The sequence below is a fragment of the Cetorhinus maximus genome, chromosome 17 (genome assembly GCF_964194155.1).
Source record: "Cetorhinus maximus chromosome 17, sCetMax3.hap1.1, whole genome shotgun sequence".
NCBI classification, from domain to species: domain Eukaryota; kingdom Metazoa; phylum Chordata; class Chondrichthyes; order Lamniformes; family Cetorhinidae; genus Cetorhinus; species Cetorhinus maximus.
Genome location: NC_135895.1, coordinates 185386 through 205263, shown reverse-complemented (window position 1 = coordinate 205263; position 19878 = coordinate 185386). Strand labels below are relative to the sequence as shown.

Genomic DNA, 19878 nt, shown 5'->3' with positions numbered 1-19878 from the left:
GACGGTGAATGCAACTCATGGTCTGAAACGATTGGATGGGAATCAAGGGATTCTACAAAACAAAGGCAGAGTTGGAAAAACTGTAAGGTTGCAGGTAGTCCCACATGTGTGCAGGAAGTAACGCAAGTGCTTGTAATGACATGAGGCATATCTTTATTGCATCAACTGTTTAAAGTGAGATTTACTTTTGTATTTGAAATATTCTTCACCAGTTAATTAATATTTGAATTATGTTGACTTTAGTTGGTATGTTACAGTAAAAGTTTTAAAGTGAAATCGTATCCAGCAATTTTCTTTCTGATGGCATTCTGAGGATTGCTTCATTTTAAAAAGAGTTATCAGTCTCTAGGAAGATAGTAAAAATAAAAAGGAAGAGAGTAGCTAAGTAGGGATGTCTTACTGCAGTTATACAGGGCCTTAGTGAGACCACACCTGGAGTATTGTGTGCAGTTTTGTTCTCCCTACCTAAGGAAGGATATACTTGCCATAGAGGGAGTGCAGTGAAGGTTCACTAGGCTGACACCAGGGACAGCAGGACTGTCGTATGAGGAGAGATTGGTTTGACTGGGCCTGTATTCACTAGAGTTTAGAAGAATGAGAGGGGATCTGATTGAAACATATAAAATTCAAACAGGGCTATACCGATTAGATGCAGAGAGGATGTTTCCCCTGGTTGGGGAATCTGGAACCAGGAGCCACAGTCTCAGGATATGGGACAGGCCATTTAGAACTGAGATGAGAAAAAATTTCTTCACTCAGAGGGTGGTCGACCTGTGGAATTCTCTACCATAGAAGCTGTGGAGGCCGGGTCACTGAGTATATTCAAGAAATAAATTGATAATTTTTTGGATATTAGGGGAATCAAGGGGTATGGAGAGAAAGCAAGAATATGGCGTTGAGATAGAGGATCAGCCATGATCATATTGAATGGTGGAGCAGGCTCGAAGGGCCGAATGGCCTCCTCCTGCTCATATTTCTACAGTAAATGTTGGTCAATTAGAGGATGAGTCTGGGGAAATGGCAGAAAATTCAAACAAGTATTTTGTACGTTCTTCATGGTAAAAGGCACTAAAAGCATCCCAAGAATAGTAGAAATTCAAGGGATAAAAGGCAGAAAGGAACATAAAACAATCACTCTGGGCCGTAACTTCCTCGGAGTGACAATCAGCACTCCGTGCCCACTTGCCGGCGGCAAATTTCTTCCATGCCTGTCTCGCCCAACCTTCCAACTCAGGCCGGGCGAGATCCAAGCAGCTCCGCTGGCTCTGAAGTCCAGCGTCGGAGTCCGGCGTCGGAGTCCAGCACTGTCGAATTGAAGGAGATCACGCCCCATTTTTTATGGCAGTAGTTGCTGTAAAGCAGGTAAGTTTAAAGGTCCCATTGAAATTGACAGGCCAAGGAGAAGGTAAGTGAAAAGGATCAGCACATAATTAAAAGGCCAACCTGCCAGGCTCCTGGACCGCGGCCGTATCATTCGTCCATGTTGGCAGGAAAGCATGCCAACGTGTTTCTCAACAGCACTTGGCAGCCTTCACTTTGGGGGAACTGAGGTGAGTGACCAGCAGCGTTCTCCACAGCTCACCTGCTGTTTATAAGCCTCAGGAGGGCTGGGGGGAACTGATGCCTGGCCCCGGAGGCGACTGCTATGGGGGGGTGTCCGGGGGCAAGTGCTGGCCAGCCTCAGAGGTGAACGTTATCGGTGTGTGTGGGGAACGAGGAGGGGGGGGGTGGGGAGGCATGGTCAAGTGCTGCCCTGGCGCTGCATCCCGGGCACAGGCAATCGAGGTGGGGGCAGGATAAGCGAGGGAAATGGCCACATATTAGGGACGCCTGTATAAACTGACCATGTCTTTGCCACTGAGACAGATCAGGCGCAGCCACAGTGATATGATTGGGGTCGGTCTCCTAGCCTGCCCACCCATGCAAGCAACGCAGAGGCACCAAAGGGCCACCGAGCGCTCCAGACCTTACCCCCACCCCAATCCCCCAGCCCAGGCTTTGAGTCACTACCACTACCACTGCCACCACTTTACTGGACTGCGGAGCAGTTGGGCTGCACACGTTGTACAATCTCCTCGACAACGCTGGCCGTGTAACAGTCACTGCTGGAGACGCTCACAGCTCCATTGCAATCTCACCATCCTGGTTTGGACCAGTATCCCCCATGTCGCAGGTTGACAGGGCAGCCATGCAGCGCACTCATCTCTGGCCATCCGAGGGGTGACCAGCACTCTCTGGGAAGTGTGAAGGGGCAGTCACACAGGGTCAGGAAAGGTGCTAAGTACACGCTTGATAACCATGTCTCTCTCTCTCTCTTTCATGCTGCAGGAGGACCATGTCAGGACCATGGGTCCTGGTGACCGAGCTGTGTGCCTGATGGCCTACAGAGACTGTAGAAGACGGAGGAGAGAGCGACTGAGGCTCCCGGTTGTGCAAAGGCAGGAGCAGCAACAACCTCATGAAGAAGGGGCAGCAGGGGCTCCCACACACAATGCCCAGGAGCGACAGTGAGCCGTGGCTGGTCAGCATCTAGCGACACCCAGGGTCTATAGACGCCGCCTGCCATTCCTGCAGATGACTGAGAACCAGTGTCGCTGACGATTGCGCGTGTCTAGGGACCTGGTGTTTCACATCTGCCACTTACTGCAGGACTTGGTGCCAAGGGGACATGGAGGGCATCCACTGCCAGTGGCTGTGAAAGTGACCATGGTGCTCAATTTCTATGCCAGTGGCTCCTTTCAAGGCTCCACAGGCGACCTCTGTGGGATTTCACAATCCGCCACCCACAAATGCATCCATGAAGTCACAGATCCATCTTCTCCATGGCAACAACTTTGCGCATTTCGCCCGGGACCGGGACAGCCAGGATACAAGGGCCATAGGATTCGCTCGGATCTCGGGATTCCCACAGGTGCAGGGTGCGATTGACTGCACTCATGTGGTGCTCAGGTCTCCATCGCTACACTCAGTGACTTCATCAACCGCAAGGGCTTCCACTCACCGAACGTGCAGCTGGTGTGCGACCACCAGAAACACATCCTGCAGGTGTGCGCACGGTTTCCAGGGAGCGTGCACGACACCTTCTTCCTGAGTCGCTCGCAGATTCCTGCAGCCTTCCAGGGTCCACAGAGGCTGCAGGGATGGCTCCTTGGGGACATGGACTACCTGCAGAGGCCGTGGCTGATGACACCTGTGCGGCGGCCTCAGACTGCAGCAGAGCGACGCTATAATGAGGCTCATGCTGCAGCTCACAACTTGGTGGAGGTGACCATCGGGATGCTGAAGATGCGGTTCCAGTGCCTGGACTGGTCTGGTGGAGCCCTGCAATACAGTCCACAGAGGGTGTCACGCATCGTCGTCGTCTGCTGCGCCTTTTACAACCTGGCGCTGCAACAGGGAAATGAGGAGGCTAAGGAGGAGATGGAGGAGCTGTACCTCAGCCCTATGGACACACACACACCAAGGTCCCTTTGTTCCTCAGAACTTTCTAGTGTCATGCCGTTCATTGAATACTTCCTTGTCAAATTACTCCTTCCAAAGTGTATCACCTCACACTTTTCAGGCTTAAATTCCATCTGCCACTTATCTGCCCATTTGACCATCCCGTCTATATCTTCCTGTAGCCCAAGACACTCAACCTCACTGTTAACCACAACCGCAAACTTACTAATCCTATCACCCACATAGTCATCTATGTCGTTTATATAAATGACAAATAATAGGGGACCAAGCACAGATCCCTGTGGTACGCCACTGGACACTGGCTTCCAGTCACTAAAGCATCCTTCTGTCATCACCCTCTGCCTCCTACAACTAAGCCAATTTTGAATCCACCTTATCTGATTACCCTGTATCCCATGTGCATTTGCCTTCGTTATAAGTCTCCCATGTGGGACCTTGTCAAAGGCTTTGCTGAAATCCATATAAACTACATCAACTGCACTACCTTCATCTACACACCTGGTCACCTCCTCAAAAAATTCAATCAAATTTGATTGGCATGACCTCCCTCTGACAAAGCCGTGCTGACTATCCCTGATCAAACCTTGCCTCTCCAAGTGGAGATAGATACTCTCCTTCAAAATTTCTCCAATAGTTTCCTTACCACTGACGTGAGACTCACTGGCCTGTAGTTCCCTGGCTTATCTCTACAATCCTTCTTAAATAGCGGAACCACATTAGCTGTTCTCCAGTCCTCTGGCACCTCCCCCGTGGCCAGAGAGAAATTAAAAATGTGGGTCAGAGCCCCTGCGATCTCCTCCCTTGCCTCTCTCAGCAGTCTGGGACACAAATCATCCAGACCTGGAGATTTGTCCACTTTTAAGCCTGCCAACACCTCCAATACCTTGTCACTCGCTGTATCAATTTGCTTAAGAACCTCACAGACTCTCTCATTTATTGGGAGGGGAATTTATTACAGAAGCAGGGAGGTTATGCTTCAGTTGTACAGACATTGGTGGGATTACATCTGGAGTATTGTGTACAGTACTGGTCTCCACATTTAAAGAAAGGTGCAAATGCGTTAGGAGCAGTTCAGAAAAGGTTTACTAGTCCAACACCAGGAATGGGCAGGTTGTCTTATGAGGAAAGGCTGGACAGGTTATCCACTGCAATTTAGAGTAAGAGGTGACTTAATTGAAACCTTTAAGATCATGAGGTGTGTTTAAGTTTTTTTTTCATTTGTTAATAAATGTTTTAATTTAATATTTAAGATCTCAAATTGGCAATGGACTCTTTACTTCTGACTTCAGGGCACATACCTTTGTATAACAAAAATACAAATTGCAAATCATTGTGATAGCTTGGCCAAGTTTTTCTTTGGGTTTGGCCAGTCCGGCAATTACCACCTGCTATATCATAACGCTATTTGTCTTTGCTTTCAGGTCAATAAAATATACCCCTCCCTTCTATTTACTTATTGAATTCCTGCAAGATGCAAACATGTTTCTTGTTACCTCTGACTCCCCTTTGATATTCTTATAAATTCTCAACTTATCTAAAAATGCAAATGTTAGATCTAACCTATTTACTTGTACCTCAAACCTCACACCTCTGTCCTTTTCATGTTTCAACCTCCCCAGACAACTTGTCTCCTATTAATCTCAGCTCAGCTTAATCATATCATACACACACACTCACAGATACACATAGCCTTTTCCACAGAATAACACAATATTCTCCCAAAAAACTTTGAAAAACACATCCATTTCTCACAAAATAAATACTTACAATTCAATGCATGAAACAAAGTCACAATCCAACATACGAGAGTCCTTCACAGTTGCTGATCCATGGTACAACCTCACTGTTAACATGGAAGCCCTGGGCTGGAGATACTCGCATGGAAGGGGAGAAAGGCGATACCTGCCAGGTACAGAAATGCAAGGTGAATCGCAGTTATTCATGTTTCAGGAGCACAACAATATTGGTGCAGCAAAAGTGAAAGATAACATCCCATTTTTAAACAAATAAGTTTGTTCTGCTATTACAAATGAATCATTTTTTTAACCCCAGAGAGCTGTAGATGCTTAATTGTTCAGTATATTCAAGACAGAGCTCAATAGAAACCTGGCCAGGAATTTTTAAATGGGTCAGTGCCAAAATGAGAGGCGGGCTGGCGTGCAATTTGCCATCACCAGCCTCCGTGGCAGTTCCTGCTACTATCCCAACCGCGATAAAAGCAAAAAACTGCGGATGCTGGAAATACAAAACAAAAACACCTGGAAAAATTCAGCAGGTCTGGCAGCATCTGCGGAGAGGAGCACAGTTAACGTTTCGAGTCCGAATAACCCTTCATCAGAACTGTTCTGTTGAAGGGTCATGCGGACTCGAAACGTTACACTGTATTCCTCTCTGCAGATGCTGCCAGACCTGCTGAGTTTTTCCAGGTATTTTTGTTTTTATCCCAACCGCAAGTTATTTTCAAAGAAGGCAGCTCGGGGTCAGGTTGGCTGTTCCCGCTTCCCAGCAGGCAGTCAATTAAAACCAATTATAGGTAATTACAGAGTCTCTTAAGGCCCTCTGCTCCTGAGCTGAATGGAATTACCAATCGGGGATGTGGGCAGCCCACATTGGCATGGATCACGCGGTGGGCTCAGGTGGGAGGGGGCACAATAAATCATGGGAGGGACCCATCCCAACAGGATTCATAACAGCTGCAGGATCACAGCTGCGGCTGCTAACCATCAGCTTGACAGCTTGTTCCTCCAGCATCACGGGCAGTCTGCCTGTGGTTTTTAAAAAAATAAAACCAACTTATCTTCACTTCTCTTTCTCCATGTTCACAACAGCAGTTCCTACCTTGGACAGTAGGGCTGCCAATGTCTGAGTGCTGGAGGGCCTCCATCGGCCTTCCAGCATCAGGAGCCTGCCCACCATAACTAATTGGTCAATGAGCCCTGTCCTTGCCATTAATTGGCCCTGTCCTTTAAAAATCTGGGTCGGTGTGTTAATTACTTGCCATGCAAGGTCTGGACCTGGATATGACAGAATCACAAAATTTTAACAGCACAGGAGGAGACCTTTGGGTCCATTGTGTCTGCACCGGCTCTCCAACGAACTGGGGGCCAGGTCCCCAACCCAGAATTGGAAATTCCTTGGACTCTTAAGTGAATCAAGGAAAATGGGGATAGTGAGGGAAAGTGGAGTTGAAGTAGATCAGCCATGATCCTGCTGAATGGAAGCGCAGGCTCAAGGAGAGCTCCTATTTCTTATGAAGAAAGAAAATTAATGTTGAGCAGCACCACCAGTGTCACAATCTGAAGGAAATGTAAAGAAATTTAGTAGCTAAGGGAAGTAGGCTTCCCTAAGGTACTCTCAGCAGGAAGTCTGGACCCTAAAGCAACTGTTGTTATGATGTCTGTAGAGACCAATAACTTTTCAAGATAAATTTGAACTTGTGGTTAACAGCTGAAAGAATGACATATCAAGGCTTCACATTTTCAAACTTCTACTGTAATAAATGACTAAAAAATCTATTGACTAACCACTATTTTCTTTATAGGCAACTTGTACTTTAAACTACAGAAATAAACTGTTCCTTGTTACTTATCACACATTCGCACTCTTCACAGAATTACAGTTCTTATCGCAAACAGTTCACTAGTGCTCCCACCTTCCAATAGGTCACTGCCTTTTTACTTTCCCAGCCAGCTAGCTTCTAACCTCAGGACTCTCTCTCACTGAGAGTTACACTGTAGATTTCTTCCTCGAGCTCCAAATTGGGCAAATCATTCATCCTCCTTCAACTCCTCACAAACTCAGTCTTCAATCTTGAATGTGAGCTCCCACCCACATTCTGTATTGTGAACAATAGAGTCAGCATTTTCTCTGCTTAACCTGTCTGTTTCTACCTTTTGCTCTTTTCACCTCTCAGCTGGCTGCAGACCACACAAGACAAAAACTGCAACTGCTGTCTGTGATATTCCTAGGTTTATAGGGAAGCCTGTAACTTGATCCCAAAATGGCTTCCTCTACTCTCTTCCCCTTGGCAATGGGAAACAAATTAGCTTTGTATCTAAGTAGGAATGCTAATCCTTGATCCCAACTTCCTTTCATCTTAGAAGTAAATGGATCGTTTACAGTATAACTGTTTACAACTTGACACCTATAACACCTTTCTGGGGCTTTGGGAGACTCGGGGACTGCTCATTGTAGACTTAGAAACTGTTGTTGCTGTCTCTAAGCATAAATACCTTGCATTTCCCTCTCAATAAACAATCTAAGTTTCCTCTGATCTCTAACAATTAAACCATCCAGACTTATCATCAGGCAACCCGCAGCACAGGTCACGTGAGACCTGTCATTACCCTACATTTAAAGTTACAGTCCCATTGAAGGTGGTTGGGTCAGAGCGAGGTCCTTTTCATCATTCTGACACAATACTCATTATTTACCACTCCCTACAAAGTTGCTTACTGAATAAATCATTCACTAAAACTAAAACATCCACCCCTTTAAATAACTTGCACAGTTCAAGTTTAAGAAGTTATATAAATCATTTTCCAAATAGGTCAAAGGGAATTAACAGAATAACTATCCTATCATAGAATCACAGGATTGTTACAGTGCAGAATGAGGCCATTTAGCCCATTGTGTCTGCACTAGCTCTCTGTTGTTGGAAACTTTAGATCAGCATTTATCAAGAAGACATTACATTTTTTCCTTCAGCAGTTCCAAGTCTGTATCCACTCCAACAAGAACTTCAATGCAGCTGCAGAATTTTAAGCGTGTCAGCAGTGTGCATTCAGCACATCCCAAATCTGCTACCTGAAAATAATAAATAACCAGTTTATTCATTAACTTCCCATAATTGGAATTTTACAGAACAAGCAAACTGTTAGATCAATCACTTCACCCAAATACCCTAAAAAGACAACACTAGTTCTCCTGTCATAGTTATTTTGCTACATTAGAGGTACTATATGAATGCAAGATGTTGTTACAGATGCAATTTAAAGATAGGTTGTTATATCTGAATTTGCCCCAGGACCTGTCTATATATGTCTCTCTCAATTGTTACACACTGGAAGAGGGATACAAGGTTTGCATCTTCTTGCCGCAGGGCCCACCTTTCAATGGTTTCAAAGGAACAGCTGTTACTCGCTTCCTGAATACTTGCTTCTGGACAGCAAAGTATCAGTGAAAACAGGGACAGGAAACATGCATCAAAACTATAACAGATCTGAAAATGGACCAATCACATGGACCTCATTAATAAAAAGGTGGGCATCCTCTAAAGAGCTTTATCATTCCAAGCGCCTCAGTTCTGACACAGATTAGTAGCTAAAATACAGATCCCATCCTACGTGCAGAAAATCTCTAAATGAAAACATTTGGAAACAGAATTCAGTCATATCGCCTAGAAGCTGAAAAGTTCAAACCTAATTCCATTAAATCAGCTCAGGTTAGCCAAGGCAGCATTCGGGAAAGAGCAGGGGAGTGAGATTAATTGCATAGCCACCACAAGCAAGATGGGCTGAATGGTCTCCTTCTGTGCTGTATCTATGATACTTCAAAGCAAGAAATGAAGAAAAAGCTTCCACTCCTCAATCATACCTTAGGAATTCTGTTTGAAAACACAGATGCATTGTGGATCAGTCTTAGCCATAAACTCTTTTGAGAGTCAAATAGCCAAAAATAGGCACTGCTTCTGTCGCAGACAGAGTTTGTGTGTTTCCTTTTCCTGCCCATGATCAGTATGTTTGAATGTAAGAGGTGAATGTTTTCTTACCCTCAGAGTTAGTGCCCCAACTAAATAATTCCAGAAGCAAGCTTTCTGTGAGTTTAAAACTAAAGGTTATTTATTATCACACACACAAATTTAATGCAAAGTTTCACTCATTCATCTCACTCACACTTTTACACACATGATTCCTGCAATGAAGAACTGTAGCTATGAGGATAGATTAGAAAGGTTGGAGCTCTTTTCCTTGGAGAAAAGGCGGCTGATAGAGAGGTATTAAAGATCCTGAGGTGTATGGACAGGGTAAATACTGAGAAACTGTTCCCACTCAAGAGAACATCAAGAACTAGATGGCACAGATTCAAAATTGTTGGCAAAAGGAGTAAATTTGGTGAGGAATTTTTTTTTCACTCAGAGGATGGTTGGAGTCTGGAACAAACTTCCATTGCTTAACACTGAGGTAGAAGCTAAAAAACAAAAGTATAGAGTAGTACTGTACAAGTATAATTAGTCAAAAAACAAGGTTTCTAGCTAACATAAATAAGGCCCTGAGCTAGCATTTTTTTTAAGGGAGTAACTAGCTAAATTGAGAGGGACATCATGACAGGGGATCTCAGACCCGTGATATGCTCCTCCTGCAGGATGTGGGAAATGAGGGATGCTTCCAGTGTCCCTGTTGACCATGTGTGCAGAAGGTGTGTCCAAATGCAGTTTCAAGCTAACTGGATTTCAGAGCTGGGGCTGCAGGTGGACTCATTGTGGAGCATCCGCGATGCTGAGCAAGTCGTGGATAGCACGTTTAGTGAGGTGGTCACACCGCAGGTGAAGATTACACAGGCAGAAAGGGAATGGGTGACCATCAGGAACAGTAAAAGACTCAGGAAGGTAGTGCAGGAGTCCCCTGTGGTCATCCCCCTCTCTAACAGATATACCGCTTTGGATACTGTCGGGGGGGGAATGGCCTCTCAGGGGAAAGCAGCAACAGCCAAGTTCACAGCACCGTGGGTGGCTCTGCTGCTCAGAGGGGCGGGAGGAAAACAAGTGGCAGGGCTATAGTGATAGGGAATTCAATAGTTAGGGACACAGACAGACGCTTCTGTGGCCGCAAACATGAATGTTGCCTCCCTGGTGCCAGGGTCCGCGATGTCATGCAGCGGCTGCAGGACATTCTGGGGAGGGAAGGTAAACAGCCAGTGGGCGTGGTACACATTGGTACCAATGACATAGGTAAACTAAGGGATGAGGACCTGCAAGCTCAGTACAGGGAGTTAGGAGATAAATTAAAATGCAGGACCTCAAATGTAGTAATCTCAGGATTACTCCCAGTTCCACGTGCTAGTGAGAGCAGGAATAAGAGGATAGACCAAATGAACACGTGGCTGGAGAGATGGTGCAGCCGGGAGGGATTCAGATTCTTGAGGCACTGGGACCGGTTCTGGGGAAGGTGGGACCTGTACAAACCGGACGGGCTGCACCCAGGCAGAGCTGGGACCAGTGTCCTTGCGAGGGCTTTTGCTAGTTCTGTTGGGGAGTATTTAAACTAGTGTGGCAGGGGGATGGAATCCCAGGAGTAGGATCAGATAGGTCAGGTTCAGATCAGAAAAATGGAGGTAGAACATTAGCTAGGGACGTTGTGACAGACATGGAGTTACAGGAGAAGCAAAGTTTACAAAGTGTCCAGCAAGGGAAATTGACGGGGTTAAACTGTTTATACTTCAATGCAAGGAGTATTACAAACAAGGTAGATGAGTTAAGGGCACAGGTAGACACATGGCAGCAGAATGTCATTGCTATAACGGAGACCTGGCTAAAGGAGGGACAAAACTAGCAGCTTAATATCCCTGGTTATAGAGTCTTCAGACATGATAGAGTAGGAGATAAGAAAGGAGGGGGGGTAGCACTAATGGTTAAAGAATCAATTCCAGTTGTGAGAAGGGATTATATACTAAATGGGTCAACAAACGAGGCTTTATGGATTGAGCTTAGAAATAAAAAAGGGGCAGTCTTGGGGAATGAAGAAGGGCAAGTGGGTGAAGTGACAGTTGGTGACCACATTGGGGACAGTGATCACAATTCAGTTAGATTTAGCATTACCATGGAAAAGGACAGAGATAAGGCAGGAGTAAAAGTCTTGAACTGGGGGAAGGCAAATTTTGCAGAAATGAGAAGAGACTTGGCTGAGGTGGACTGGACAGCACTGCTGGAGGATAAAACCGTGGAAAACCAGTGGGAAGCACTAAAAAGCGAGACCCTAATTGTACAAAGTAGACATGTCCCCGACAAAAGTAAGAGTGGTACTGCCAAATCTAGACCCCCTGGTTGTCTAGAGGAATACAGGGGAAGATCAAACAGAAAAAGAAAAAGTACGATAGGCACAAAGAACTAAGCACTGCAGATAGGCTAGACGAATGTAGGAAGTGCAGGGACAAAGTTAAAAAGGAAATAAGGAAATCAAAGAGAGGGCATGAAAAAAGATTAGCAAGTAAAGTTAAAGATAACCCAAAGATGTTTTACCAATACATTAATGCTAAAAGGTTAGTTAAGGAAAAAGTGGGACCTATCAGAGATGAAAATGGAAACTTGTGTGTAGATGCAGAAGCTATGGGAAGGGTTTTGAATGAATATTTTGTCTCCATGTTTACAAAGGAAAGGGAGGATGTAGATATAGTAGTTCAGGAGGAACACTGCGAGATATTGGACGGGATAATCATAAAGAGAGAGGAAGTACTCGAAGGGTTGAAATCCTTGAAAGCTGATAAGTCACCAGGGCCAGATGGATTGTTTCCGAGGCTGCTGAAGGAAGTCAGGGAGGAAATAGCAGATGCTCTGAGGATGATTTTACAATCTTCACTAGATGCAGGGGAGGTACCGGAGGACTGGAGAAATGCAAACGTAGTTCCATTGTTTAAAAAGGGATCAAAGGAAATGCCAAACAATTATAGGCCAGTTAGTCTTACATCGGTGGTGAGCAAATTAGTAGAATCAACCCTGAGAGATAGGATTAACTGTCATGTGGAAAGGTATGGACTAGTCAGGGATGGTCAGCATGGATTTGTTAAAGGAAGGTCTTGCCTCACAAATTTGATTGAATTCTTCGAGGAAGTGACAAGAAGGGTTGATGAAGGTAGTGCAGTGGATGTTGTGTACATGGATTTTAGCGAGGCATTTGACAAGGTCCCACATGGAAGATTGGTCAGGAAAGTAAAAGCCCATGGGATTCAGGGTGGTGTGGCAAACTGGATAAAAGGTTGGCTTTGTAACAGGAAACAAAGGGTAATGGTCGATGGATGCCCTTGCGAATGGAAAGTTATCTCAAGTGGTGTTCCACAGGGTTCAGTGTTGGGACCCTTGCTGTTTGTGTTATATATTAACGATTTGGACGTGAACGTGGGGAGCACGATTGGGAAATTTGCAGATGACACAAAGATTGGCCGAGTAGTGGATAGTGTAGAGGATAGCCATAATCTCCAAAACGATATAGATGGGTTGGTGGAGTGGGCAGTAAAGTGGCAGATGGATTTTAACATAGAGAAGTGTGAGGTCATACATTTAGGGAGGTCAAACAGTTACAGGGACTACACAATAAATGGGAATATACTAAGAGGGGTAGATGAACTTGGTGTACAAGTAACAAAGGTCCCTGAAGGCAGCAGTTCAAGTAGACAAGGTTGTAAAGAAGGCATATGGAATGCTCTCCTTCATTGGCAGAGGTATAGAATGTAAAAGTAAGGATATAATGTTGGAATTGTATAAAACACTGGTGAGGCCACAACTGGAGTATTGTGCAGAGTTCTGGTCACCACATTACAGGAAGGATGTAATAGCTCTGGAGAGAGTGCAGAGGAGGTTTACAAGAATGTTGCTAGGATTAGAAAAGCTATGAGGAGAGATTGGATAGGTTGGGGTTATTTTCCTTAGAACTAAGAAGGCTGAGAGGTAACTTGATTGAGGTGCACAAAATTATGAGGGGAATAGATAGAGTGGACAGGATCAAATTGTTTCCCTTGGTGGAGAATTCTAGAACCAGGGGACATAGATTCAAGATACGTGGCAGAAGGTGTAGGGGGGACATGAGGAAGAACTTTTTTTACACAGAGGGTATTGGGTGTCTGGAATTCGCTGCCAAAGTTGATGGTAGAGGCAGAAACTTTAAACTCTTTTAAAAAGTACCTGGATCTGCACCTAAAGTGCTGTAAGCTGCAGGGCTATGGGCCGGGTGCAGGAAGGTGGGATTAGAAAGGGCACCTGGGTGTCCTCAGGCTGGCATGGACAAGATGGGATGAATGGCCTCCTTCTGTGCTGTAACTTTTCTATGGTTCTATGGTTCTAAGTGTGGTGGAGGCAGGTTCGATCAAGGTATTCAAAAGGGAATTGGATTGCATTCTGAAAAGGGAGAATGTGCAAGGTTACAGGGATAATGTAGGGGAGTGGGACTAGGTAGAATACTCTTTCAGAGAGCCAGTGTAGACTTGATGGGCCAAATGGCCTCCTTATGCACTGTCAAGATACTGTGATACACATAACGATTAGATACAGATGAAGATAATATATTGTTACATTTTCTAATTATCTGAGTCTCTTTCATGGCAGGCCTGTGGTTTCTTAGATGAAGTCAATTAAGTTGAAGTGAAAGTCTTGTGAAGGCTGTGAGGTTTCTTGTAGTTGAATTTACAGGAGGTTGATTCTCAGATGAACTCAAAGTTGGAACAAGCTGGGGGAGCCTTTCTCTTGGGATTCCCCGCTTATGAGGTATTGCTGTTGATTACCTTGGATGCTGGATGGTTTGCAGCTAATTCGCTGGCTTTCAGTGGAACTCTGTCTCCAAACAGCTTCTTACTGGTTTTAAAAGCAGACAACAAAATGATTCCCTCATCATTTTGTTGGCCAGGGGCTGCAGCTGAACTGCTGACACAGGCAAAAGCAACTTTTGGCCTGAAGGAACCTGATCTCAGTTAGTGGCCTGAGCAACTTTTGAAACCTTAGCTCCATTCACTGGTCTCAGCTGGTTAGAACTGGTTCTGAAATAGCTGAGTGTCTTGAAGACAAAGGAAATGTGATGAGTCCTTATTTAGAAAAGGAGGAACGAGGTGATACTGCAAGTCTTGGAACAGAGCCAATGAGAATATGCCACAGATCAGGCAAGCAGACCTAAACCAACAGGAGAGAGACAGCACAGCTTGAAGAGATAAGATTCAGTATAAGACTGAAAGGATTTCGGGCGTGGGGCAGCGAGACTCCGGAGACCAACCATCACAGAAGCAGAAGAACCTACATCAGCAATGTAGAGACACAAGAGAGTGAGAGAACGGAACGTTTGGCCAGTGACAGCTCTCTTTTTCGGGTATTAGCTTTTATATTCTGTGGCCACTCAGGGAGTGTCAGAGAAACCTAGTGGGTGTGTGTTTAGAATCTAGTTTTGGGTATAAAACTGTATAACCTGCTATAAACTGCATGTCTATATTTAACCAGCCATATAAGCTATATGTAGATGATCTAACGATGTGAATAAAGCGAATTCAGAGTTAAGAGAGAATTGACTCTTCTCCTCTTTGTACTAAGCCAATAACCGTTACCGGTGACCTCCGGCAACAATTTGACTTCCACAAGTTCAAAGTCCTCCAAACAAAGGGTGGTGTGGCTGTATTGATTCTAATCATCCTGTGTTGTCTTTTGATACCTTGAAATTCATCCAGTCTAGTTTGGATGAGGGAAACAATCTATCATGATACAAAAGAAGGTTGATATAATTCAATTACATCCATCTTACATACTTTGAGCTTCAATGTTCTCTTTTGTCCAGAGTGAATCAGAGGATCAGGTTGGCGAGAATTCTATAGTGCTGTTTTGTTGATCCATCCTTAAACAAAGGGATGTGTGAATTCCCTAGATGGCTGTGAATGTCCATATTCACTTGAGTCATAGGACTGTCTGAAGCTCAAATGCCAATGGTCACACAGCATAGCAAAATAGCAGCAACTATTTTAATAGTCTGTCCAGTTTTTAGAAGTATTGACTGAAAGTTCATAATATACTGCCACGTGACATTCTATTCACTTGAATGATCATAAAGCAAAAAAGGGAGACACCAGATAACTAGCAACAAGTCAAGCTAATATACAACAGAAAAGTTTATAGAGCCTAAAACACGTCACAAAGTGAATACCCACCTTGAAAGATATGAGTTCATTTTAACAGCAATCAGGCTATCATTTATAAAAGCAAATTCCATAAACTTTATGTAGGAAATAATGCTAAATATTGCAGTGGATGTTATGTATATGAGTTTTCAAAAGGTAAAATGCCACAAGGGAGCCTTGTAGGTAAAAATACAGAAGTTGCTGCAGTGCCTTCAATTATTTCTTGATATAATGTGGAGTGAATCAAATTGACTGAAGGTTGGCAGCTGTGATGTGTTGGATCTCAGGAGGAGGTTGAGATGGAGCGTCCGCTCGGCACTTCTGGTGAAAATGGTTGTCAATGCTACAGGTTTGTTTTGTGCACTGTCATGATGAGCCCAGCCATCATTGAGGATGGGAATATTTGTGGAGGCTCCTCCCCATCTCATTAATTGTTTAATCGTCCACCACTTTTCACAACTAGATGTGGTAGGATTGCAGAGCTTTGATCCGGTCTGTTGATTGCTGCTTCTGCTGTTTAGTATGCATGCATGTACTCCTGTAGAATAGCTTCACCAGGTTGGGACCATATTTTTGGTAACAGCATTTGGGATGCTGCTGCTGGCAGGCTCACCTGCACTCATCATTGAACCAGAGTTTGTCCCTTGGCTTGATGGTAATGATAGAGTGAAGGATATGCTGGGCCATGAGGTTACAGGTTTTGCTCAGTACAATTCTGCTGCTCCTGATGGCCCACAGTGCCTCATGGAAACCATCCACCATCCATGATATGTTGCTCTTGTGTTAGCAGACTGTGTTTGGATTGGAAGAAAATTTACACCAACAATCTCTGTATAGTTTACACAGAGAGATTAATAACCAGGAGGCATCACTTTTAAAATAATTGGTGGAAGTACTCTACAGGAGTTCAAGAGGAACGTTTTCACCCAAAGGGTCTGGAACTCACAGCCTGAAAGGCTGGTGGAGGCAGAAACCCTTATCACATTTTAAACAGCATTGGATACACAAACAAGCTGCGTGCAGGGCTACGGACCAATGCCTGGAAGATGGCAGCAGACTGGGTAGCTTTTTCTTGGCCAGCAAGGACATGATGGGCCAAATGGCCTCTTTCTATACCATAAATATTTCTATGTTTCTGTAAAATATAGGGGCCAATGTCAACATTTACTGAAAACACTGTATGTGCCCCTGTTAATTGTGAAGAGGCCTCCAAGCAAGTTTAGGAGGAAAATGGGATGGGCTGAATGGCATCCTTCTATCAATCTACAAAATAAACTGGGCCTTAATTGACAATTGATAATAAAATGCAAAGAGAAATATAAAGATAGTGGGTAGGGGGGAAAATGAGCAAGAAACATTAAGCAAAATTCAAAATAATCAGTTATGGACATTTTCAGTTTTTTTTGACAAAATGGGACAATAAATATTATAAATAAGTAATCTTTAAAAAAACAAGGCTTTACACAGACTTGACAGCTGTGTAAGAATAATGAAGGAGCAGGAAAAACATCCACAGCACAGTGAGTGACACTAAATCAGCATTTCCTCAGTGTTCGCATAGGGAGAGAAACTAGGATTACATAAACTGGTGGACATGTGTGTAGAATAGCTAGTCAAAGCAAACAGGAGGCGATGCCAAATAAATTACTCAAACTCGACAGATAAATCACCTGCTGGCCTGAGCAATGTTTAAATATCTATAGAAACTCTTTATATTTCCAGCTAGCTTTCTCTCATACTCTCACGTTTTCTCCTTATTAATCTTTTTGTCATTCTTTGCTGATCTTTATATTCTGTCCTGATCTTTATATTCTGTCCAGTCTTCTGACCTGTCATCCAACTTTGTGTAATTATATGATTTTTCTTTAAGTTTGATACTGTCTTTAACTTTTTTAGTTAACCACGGATGCTGGGTCTCCACGACCCCACCGCCCCCCACCCGGATTTTTTTCCTTTCTCATTGGAAGTTTTTAAAAATTCATTCACGGGATGTGGGCTTCCCAGGCTGGGCCAGCATTTATTGCCCATTCCTAGTTGCCCTTGAGAAGGTGGTGGTGAGTTGCCTTCTTGAACCGCTGCAGTTCATGTGGTGTAGGTACACCCACAGTGCTGTTAGGGAGGGAGTTCCAGGATATTGACCCAGTGACAGTGAAGGAACGGCGATATATTTCCAAGCCAGGATGGTGAGTGACTTGGAGGGGAACTTCCAGGTGGTGGTGTTCCCATCTATTTGCTGCCCTTGTCCTTCTAGATGGTAGTGCATTTGGAAGGTGCTGCCTAAGGAGCCTTGGTGAGTTCCTGCAATGCATCTTGTACATGGTACACACTGCTGCTACTGTGCGTCAGTGGTGGAGGGAGTGAATGTTTGTGAATGTGGTGCCAATCAAGCAGACTGCTTTGTCTTGGACGGTGTCAAACTTCATGAGTGTTGTGGGAGCTGCACTCATCCAGGCAAGTGGGGAGTATTCCATCACACTCCTGACTTGTGCCTTGTAGATGGTGGACAGGCTTTGGGGAGTCAGGAAGTGGGTTACACGCCACAGGATTCCCAGCCTCTGACCTGCTCTTGTAGCCACCAGTCAGCGAAGCCCGCATCCCAAAAATTAATAAAAAAAGAACCTTGGTTAGACTGCATCTGGAGTAGTGTGTGCAGTTTTGGTCCCCTCACCTTTGGGAGGGTATTATTTCCATAGAGGGAGTGCAACCAAAGTTCACCAGACTTGTTCTCGGAATGGCGGCACTGTCCTATGAAGACAGATTGTGGAAACTGGGCCTGTATTCGAAGAATGAAAGGTGATCTCATTGAAGCCTACAAAATACTTAAAGGGATAGACAGGGTAGATGCAGGTAAGATGTTTCCCCTGGTTGGGGAGCCTGGAACTAGGGAACACGATTAAAAAATAAAGGGGAAGACATTTAGGACGAAGATGAGGACTGTTTAAAGCAGAGATTGACAGATTTCTAATTATTAATGACATGAAGGGAAATGGGGATAGTGTGGGGAAAAGGCATCGAAGTGGATGACCAGTCATGGTCATATTCAATGGAGGAGCAGGCTCGATGGGCTGAATGGTTTACTCCTGCTCCTATGTTTCTGTGTTCCTAATTAACGGAGCCATCCCTCCCCACCTTTTCCTAGCTTCCTGTCCTTCCGAAATGTCATGTACACTTCAATATTTAGGTCCAAATCTATGTCATTCTGCAGCCATGTGTCTGTAATGGCTATCAGGTTGTACTCAGTTATTTCTATTTCAGCTATCAGTTCATCTGTTTTGTTTCCATGCATTCAGATACAGAGCCTTTAGTTTTGTTCTTTTATTATTTTTGTAACTCAAGCCTTATCTGATTTACTCTTAAATTTATACTCTATCCCTTCCTGTCACCGTCTGTTTATCATTTCCCATATTAGTACCTTTCTCTCTTGCCTTGTCTCTACACTTTGATTTACCACATCTTCCCAAATTTGATCTCAGAGGGTCGTGAATATTTTGAATTCTCTACCCCAGACAGGTGTGGAGGCTGAGTCATTGAATATATTCAAGGCCAGATAGTCAGTTTCTTGAACTATAGGAGAGTAAAGGGTTAAGGGGGCAGGTAGGAAGCTGAAATTGAAGCCATGATCAGATTAGCCAGGATCTTATTTAACAGCTTAAACTTCTCATGGGGCCTTATGGCCTACTTCTGCTCCAATTTTGATGAGGTACAGAGAGGATTAATGATAGTAATGCATTTATGTGGTGTACATGGACTTCGAAAATTTGATAAAGTGCCACACATTAGGTTTGAAGGCAAAGTTTAAGCCCATGGAATAAAAGGGACAGCAGCAGCATAGATTTGAAATTGGCTGAATGGCAGGAAACAGGGAACATCACCACCTGGAAGTTCCCCTCCAAGTCACTCACCATCTTGACTTGGAAATATATCGGCCGTTCCTTCACTGTCGCTGGGTCAAAATCCTGGAACTCCCTTCCTAACAGCACTGTAGGAGTACCTACACCACATGGACTGCAGCGGTTCAAGAAGGCAGCTCACCACCACCTTCTCAAGGGCAACTAGGGATGGACAATAAATGCTGGCCCAGCCAGTGACACCCACATCCCGTGAATTAATTTTTAAAAAGTTGTAAATGGTTGTTTTTTGAACTGAAGGATGGTATATAATGGGGTTCTCCAAAGGTCAGTGTTAGGACCCCCATTTTTCTTGATACATTTTAATGAGTTAGACTTGGGAGTACAGGGCACAATTTCAAAATTTGCACACGACATAAAACTTGGAAGTATTGAGAACTGTGGGGAGGATAGTTTTTTTTTATTCTTTCATGGGATAGGGGCATCACTGCATTTATTGACCATCCGTAATTGTCCTTGAGATGGTGGTGGTGAGCCACCTCCTTGAACCGCTGCATCCATTTGGTGTAGGTACACCCACAGTGCTGTTAGGAAGGGAGTTCCAAGGTTTTGAGCCAGTGACAGTTCCAAATCAGGATGGTGAGTCGCTTGGAGGGGAAATTACAGGTGGTGGTGCTCCCATGCATCGGCTGCCCTTGTCCTTCTAGAT

General features: G+C 44.4%; 1 protein-coding gene across 1 annotated transcript in view; it reads right to left on the bottom strand.

The window, feature by feature from the left end:
• The window catches only part of henmt1 (HEN methyltransferase 1), a 104830-nt gene that overhangs the window by 63892 nt on the left and 21060 nt on the right, over positions 1 to 19878 (bottom strand). Inside the window, exons 3-4 of the mRNA XM_078560632.1 lie at positions 8156 to 8268; positions 5230 to 5364 (exon numbers count right to left, since the gene is read on the bottom strand). Coding sequence (XP_078416758.1) covers positions 5230 to 5364; positions 8156 to 8268 — 248 coding nt within the window. The remainder of the gene's footprint in view (positions 1 to 5229; positions 5365 to 8155; positions 8269 to 19878) is intronic.